This window comes from Carcharodon carcharias, chromosome 18, assembly GCF_017639515.1.
Source record: "Carcharodon carcharias isolate sCarCar2 chromosome 18, sCarCar2.pri, whole genome shotgun sequence".
Lineage (NCBI taxonomy): Eukaryota > Metazoa > Chordata > Chondrichthyes > Lamniformes > Lamnidae > Carcharodon > Carcharodon carcharias.
Window position 1 is genome coordinate 39,205,921 of NC_054484.1, and position 6,975 is coordinate 39,212,895.

General features: G+C 36.8%; 1 protein-coding gene across 2 annotated transcripts; it reads left to right on the forward strand.

The window, feature by feature from the left end:
• Positions 1–734: 734 nt before the first annotated feature.
• LOC121290359 lies at positions 735–6,561 on the forward strand. Of its 2 annotated transcripts, none has more exons than XM_041210729.1 (5): positions 735–808; positions 1,948–2,319; positions 2,609–2,911; positions 3,918–4,007; positions 5,334–6,561. In XM_041210729.1, the coding sequence occupies exons 1-5, from the start codon at positions 754–756 to the stop codon at positions 5,507–5,509; spliced, it is 996 nt and encodes a 331-aa protein (XP_041066663.1). In that variant the 5' UTR covers positions 735–753; the 3' UTR covers positions 5,510–6,561. The 2 variants fall into 2 exon arrangements, with proteins under 2 accessions (XP_041066663.1, XP_041066664.1); XM_041210730.1 differs by having other exon boundaries at positions 2,609–2,797.
• Positions 6,562–6,975: the final 414 nt, after the last annotated feature.

Consider the following 6,975-nt stretch of genomic DNA (forward strand, 5'->3'; position numbering starts at 1 on the left):
CCAGAATACACCTCCTCTTTAAGAGGTTCAGGCTGACTCTAAGTAGTGCAGGTTAGGACATTGGTGCAAGCCATGTAAAAACTTAATGTGCTGCTGAGTAGCTGCACACCTCAGCAGGAGCTCTAGTGCTGGGCTGCATGCCACAATCATGGAAATGAGCAGGGAGCCTGATCCTTGTGTGCTGCCTGTATCTGCTTGAACAGACGCAGAGTAATCGCATATAACAATCCCCGGTGCTAATTTAGGAGAATATTTAATTTAGCCCCCTGATTTATTCATCAGAGTAATAAGTATGCATGAAACTCTCCAATAAAAATGTCCTAATCCAATTTAATTATAAATTTGTGAAACGTGAATAAAGGGAAGGAATTAACACCTCAACACCCAATTATTCTGAGGTAATAACATGAAATCGTTTTTGTTGTAGAAATGAGGTGCCAGAAAAGCTAATGAAAGATACAGAAGATTTGCCAGGTCTTAGCAGAAACATGTAATGAATTGTCACAGGCAATCACAGGTATCTTTGCACTAATTATTTTTTAATAAGTTATTTAATTGTTGGTATACAAGTAAAGTCAAAGACTAAGCACCACAAAGTAATTTCAGACAGGAAGACTGTTGTCAAAGGAACCCACAACAGACTGCTTCACCTTTTTAGGAGAACACAGTTGCATGCTCTCCAACCACTGTAGCAGAGCTGTTGCCATCCCTGTTCCGGAACAGAACATGTCAATGCAACTGGCGCTGGGTAAAATGTCTTCACTCACTAATTGTTTTACCAAGTGGATTCTCCTCATTGTTACTTTAGGTAAGGATGCTTTTCTATTCTAATAATGTTAGCAAAGTTGAGAGAACAGTCTGTGTAACCTTTTAAAAACCCTGCTGGTACTGATTGACATTTTTCTGTCACTGACATTCCTGGCTTGCAGATTTTCTTTTTTTTTGGTTGAGTATTCACTTGGCTTAAATATCATACAGGAAAACACCAGGTATTAGCTTGTATTGTCTTCATAGAAATCTAATTTATTTGAAAAGGAATCTGTCATGAATTTATATGTTTCATGAAACAAATGTGCTGAGCTGTGACCAGTATGCAATGGTATTAATTTTATCAATCTTATTTCTTACAACCAATGACATTTTTCATCTAATTCTAACCAAACATCAATTAAAATTTAAAAACTTTTGTTCTAAACCTTGCCACGTTTGCTGCATTGTGAAAGTAACTCCACAGTTAGCATGGTAGTGAGTGAGCAACACTTTTGAAGCAGGCAGTTCCATTCTTTTGCATGTATTAAACTTATTTAAACTCTTCTGTATAAGCAGTGCATCATTACAATTTTGTTTTATCGGTGACTAGGGCATCTAGGACAGTAATAGGCATAGACTGACCAAGTAGACACATTGTTGTTGACATTTGAGCAGGACCATGAAGGTTCTTTGCATTGACTAATGTTGGAACATGAAAAATATCCTAACCAGTTGTTTTGCTGACAGCAATCTTAATACTGCATTCGCAATCTACCTGATTTAATTGATAAGACGCTAAACTCTCATTGAATCAAACAATGATATTATAAACCTCTTGTGACAAAGCACATTGATATTACAAACCTCTTGGTCTTGCAAACAAACATTACAAACCTCTCCCTATAACTAAAGTATACAGCGACATGCTTTTCTTGACAGACTTTTAATTGATTGTACTGTTTACCTTGATTTCATACCTTAATTGCATTCTTTTTTAGAATTAAATTTTGGTCAAAAGCAAAATAAACACAACTTATACTGGTCTGCAGAACCCGTGTCATGTCTTGCTCAATAAGAATGATCATTTCAGTCTTAACATTAGAGCCACATCTTTAAATAAATAGGTAGATTCACGGATAGATGTTCAAATAGCTTTTCACAACAATGTTAATTTATTTTGATTTTTCATGGGAACAGTTTTGACATATGGTGAAGACCAAGTTTTCCAAACTCCAGCTGTTCTTAAAGCATGGAAGGGAGAAAGTGCTAAAATCTCTTACTTCTACCTGTACAATCGAACTGAAGTAGAAATGATGTCTGTTTCCTGGTGGAGGAGTATGTGGAAAAAACCTGTATGTAGAATACGTTATATCAATCAAACATTGGAGCGGAGTCCTAAGTGTGATCGTCGAGTGGACATTACTTTGGAGCTCAATGCTATGGTCACTCACTTTACCATCCAAAATCTCCAGTTGAATGATACAGATTTTTATTACTGTAAAATTGAATTCCCTATACCACCACCTACAAAAGAAATACAAGGAAACAAAACGCACCTCACAGTAGAAGGTATGAATTATAGCCTTGATAACATAAATCTTTTGTATTTCAATTGTCTTTTCTGGTCTCAAGCTAGTTTGAATTGTAAATATTCTTGCAAAGAAATTTCTTGAGATTATTATCTACATCATAACCAATATGTTTGCATGTGTATTATAGAATCAATGTACAGCATTTAGTTGAGAGAACAGCATCACTATATGCACAATGGGATTTTTTCCGATGGAAAATAAAGTAAAATATAAAGTTGTTCTTTTTTTCAAAATGCAATAAAACATGTCACATTTTCTTCCCCAAGCTCCTCCAGTGGTCGAAGTTAAATTCCTTGACCGACCTGAAAACGGTTGTTGCGTACAACTGGTTTGCAGAGCAGAGAATTTCCTTCCTGGTGACATCCAACTGAGGTGGAGTAAAGAAGGAAAAGAAGGCTCAGTGTGGATCAATTCCAGTATTACTACTGCCTCAAACAACAGCAATTCCGGAACAAGTTACGTTGACCTCTCTCACTGGGAGAACGGGGATGTGTACGCATGTCATGTGAATCACTCAATGTTGCAAATCATTAGGAAACTAACCATATCTATTAATGAACGACATGAAGGTATTTCAGTTGCACAGTTTTCTTCCCTTTCTTCACTTTAAAATCACTGTTTCCTTTTAACCAAAAAATGAAATAGTCTCGATACTATTAGGGTTCATTCCATCCTCCCACTTTTTATTTGTATTTAGAAAAAAAATCAGATTCGATAAGAGACCTGGTATCTCCTATATTTCAAACTTGTTTTAGTGGCCATGAACACGAAAAGCACAGAAATAACAAACACCTTTTTACCAAAGTATTGACACTAAGCAATCTGCCCACTATGCCCTCCCACTCCCTCTGACTGGCTTGGCTAAATCCACAAGTTAGGTTTTTTTTTAATGAATTAAGTTTATCCACAACCAAAAAAAAATTAAACAACTAATATGGGAATGTTAACACCCCACACCCATTAGGGAGTGGGAGAACTCCCCATTCCATGACATGGGTGAACACACTTTTCACAAGTTGAGGTCTAATTGTAATAATAGGACTCCATTATCACCTTAACCTGGAAGTCAGTGGGGCACCCTGTCCCAAGAATAAGAAAATAGTCTGAAGAGTGAAAAGGTTTTCCAGGTCCTACAAGGCTTCATCTGCCTCGAATCACACTCTTTGCAAATCACTGACGGCTTTCTTCTCTCCCCATAAAGAGAATTACCGTAGGTCTGGTCCTGACACTCCCGCTGCAAATTCCCACTGACTTAAGGGCAGCACTTTATCAACGATCATAAACCTCAGCCCTGTTCCCAACCAAATTTCATCCAGTCTTTTGTTATCCAGGAGTTAATTGACATTGCGTTAGCTGTTTTTCCTGAGAGTATATTCTGAAATCTTGCTTGATGCTTGTTAATTTTATTCTCAGTTTATGCTTCTCAAACAGTTATTTCCATGTTCTTAACTGGATCAGTATAAACAAGAACAGTAAACTGTATTTGATTTTGGAAGAAATTTATTATATTGGTTATCAGATGACCCGATATTGATGAAGCCATTAATTCAAAGACCTTGTTTTTTTTTATTACAGGCAGAGTATATATTTGGGTGGTGCTTGCTTCTCTGTGCATAATTCTAGTATCTGCCATTGTCTATTTACTATTAAAGTGTTCAAGAAAAGGTAAGATCCAGATTATTAGAATTTTTGCTTTTTAAAATCAAGGTTGAGGCTTGTAAATAGCTTTTAATTGACATTTGTGGAAATAGGGTCAGGATTCCTATTTGCACAACTTAATCGAAGTTCCAGTAGGTGGATCCATGTGGGGGCAGAATGGAGTTGATGCATTTACACTGCCAGCTTTCAGTATAACTTACTTGTATAACCGATAACAGGGTGTAGTGGGTTAGAATGCTGTCTTTTCACACCTTAAACCACTATTCTTAACCCAGTTCCAACTGGACGTGGTCCCACATAATGAAACTGTCCTTTGGCATTCAGAGAGTAGACAGGATGCCTGTTGTAGGACAAAAACAGAATTACCTGGAAAAACTCAGCAGGTCTGGCAGCATCGGCGGAGAAGAAAAGAGTTGACGTTTCGAGTCCTCATGACCCTTCGACAGAACTGTTGTAGGAATTGGAATATGTCACAATGTGGCAATGGGTGTACTCATGTGACATTGGGTTGAAACATAAGCAGTGTACAGCCTGATTTATTCTGCATGTCCTATGTTGTAATATAACAAAGGTGTGCTTCAGATTGAAATTGGCTTCACCTTGATGAGCATGTAATTCATAAAACTGATACTTTAAAACACCATAGGTAGCCATGCCTTCAGCTGCCTCAACCTCAAGCTCTGGGATTTCCTCCCTAACCTCTCTGCCTCTCTTTCCTCCTTTAAGATAATCCTTAAAATCATCTTCTCGATGAAGCTTTTGACATTCTGTCTCAATATTGCCTTATGTGACTTATGTGGCATCCAGTGGGAGGCAGCTAACTTCACATAAACCTCCAAAGTATCGAGCTCTGTGAGACCACATCCTTCATCCACACATTGTTAAGCAGCACTAGATGACTTATGTGACTTAGCAGTATTCAATCAATCATACACTGTAGAGTATTAATTTGTGACTTCTTACATTACGGTCTTCAGTACAATGAAACAGATAATTGGATCACTCTTCTTAAAGCAATTAACTGACAGACAGCTACAAATTTAAAACCGAGTTTGAAAAACTTCTTGATGCCTTAGCTGAGTAGTTTCTCAAATGACTAAAACTGAATGACAATCTTGCTATCAATGCTAGATTTCACTAACAGAAGACAGACTTCACACACTAGTGTCAAAATGATAGAATTCACTTTGAGTCAGTTTGGTACCTGTTTTCCATCATCAGGGGAATGATACTGATTTCTCCGTGACTGTATATTCCTTAGATATATTTATAATCATGGAATGAACTAAACCATACGAATTGTATTTTTACACAATTTTTCCTTCATTTTAGCAAATCCTGAAGTCAATCAGCTCTATGTTAATGTTGGCACTGTATCAAGAAAAGAAGAGACTGCCTCAACATGTCAGAACTCTAACCAAAATTTAAATCAACTTACAAATTCTAATTATAGTTTTATTAGACATGCTCCACTGATTATATATCAAAATGCCTTTTCAGCAGAGTAAAATGGCTTCAGTTAAAAAAAGGTAGTTATTTTATGATTCTGTTTTGTTGTGTCTTCTCAAATGAGAATTGCTGTCATGGAGCTGGGCTGTGGCCTATCTCTGTGGCCACTTTGAACACTATCTCATTAAGCTGTGAAGAGATGTGCTGAGCAAAAACAGAGATAGTACACCAATGCATTGCACAGTCCAATATGTAACTTCTTTGAATTTTTACTTTACTAATTGTGAGTGACTTTGTCAGAGTTTAAAATGTTTAACTTGTAATAATTATACAGAATATTTCCACTACATTGCTGCTGTTGTAAGTTATTCATCACTATAATATTTTACTTATTATTGTACTTTTATTTTGTTTGGAATTGCTAAGCATAACCTCCTACATAGGAAAGAGCACAGTTCATGTAAAGTAATGGAAGCTCTTTTGGAAATACAATATAGTTAAAAAACATTTGAATTATCCATTGCTGTAAAAATATATATTTGCCTCAGTCACGTGTTCATCTTCAGCCAAAAAAGAACCACCTTCACCACTAGGGGCTTCTCCATCTTCAGTCATAATAGTGCTCCATGATTGGCTGATTCAGAATGCAACAAAGATAACGTACAGCATGTGAAAATGTCGTGTGGCCTTAACACATTCCTTAATCAAAGACCATGCACAATCTGCCATACAAAATGAATTATGTCCTATATTAAAAAAAAACTCTTCTGAAGAGAAAAAACTAACAGTAAATATGCATTAACAGAAATATCAAAATTTTAAATATAAAACTAGTTGTTCAGTTGTTAGGTTAGTTTCCGCCCCGCCCCCCGCTTGTACTTCCTACCCCTCACATGGAATGTATTTGGGGAAAATATACAAAATATTCCAGCCATTAAACTTAAGTTTAACTGAGTGGACTACAGTTAATGTGTAGAAAATTATGAGATATGCATGTGCATCTGTACTGGCAGCATAAAATCAGGAAATTTTGTCTTGCATGGTCATTCAGGTAATCTATGTTTTGCTTACAATTTCTACAGCTGTATCTATGATTGCGTATTAAAATATAATACACCATTGACTCCATTTTGCATTTGATTAATAATCTATTGGTGAGTGAAGCTGAATGGGATGCAGAAATGTGTAGTTGATTTAAAGGCCAACATTGCAATTGTTTATAATCATAAAAAGTAAAAAATTGGCATTTATATTGTTCTTTTCATAATCTCAGGGCATCAGTGTATCAGAACTAATGACGTATTTTTGAAGTGTAGCTGCTATTGGTAATATAGCAAAACATTGTGGGACTTTGCTGTGTGCAAATTGCCGACTAACAGGTATGTGCTAAATGACCAGATGGGTAGGAAGAATGGAGAGAAGCAATATAGCACAAAGGGTATAATTTTAAAGAGGGGGCAGGAGTTGAGGGACCTGGGGATGGCGGGGCGGTGGGGGGGGTGGGGGGGGGGGGGGGGGGGGGGGG

Coding starts and splice junctions, on each gene's coding strand:
- LOC121290359 (XM_041210729.1), top strand. CDS start 754: ATGTCTTCACTCACTAATTGTTTTACCAAGTGGATTCTCCTCATTGTT. Junction 809..1,947: donor TCTCCTCATTGTTACTTTAG/GTAAGGATGCTT, acceptor TCATGGGAACAG/TTTTGACATATGGTGAAGAC. Junction 4,008..5,333: donor ATTAAAGTGTTCAAGAAAAG/GTAAGATCCAGA, acceptor CCTTCATTTTAG/CAAATCCTGAAGTCAATCAG.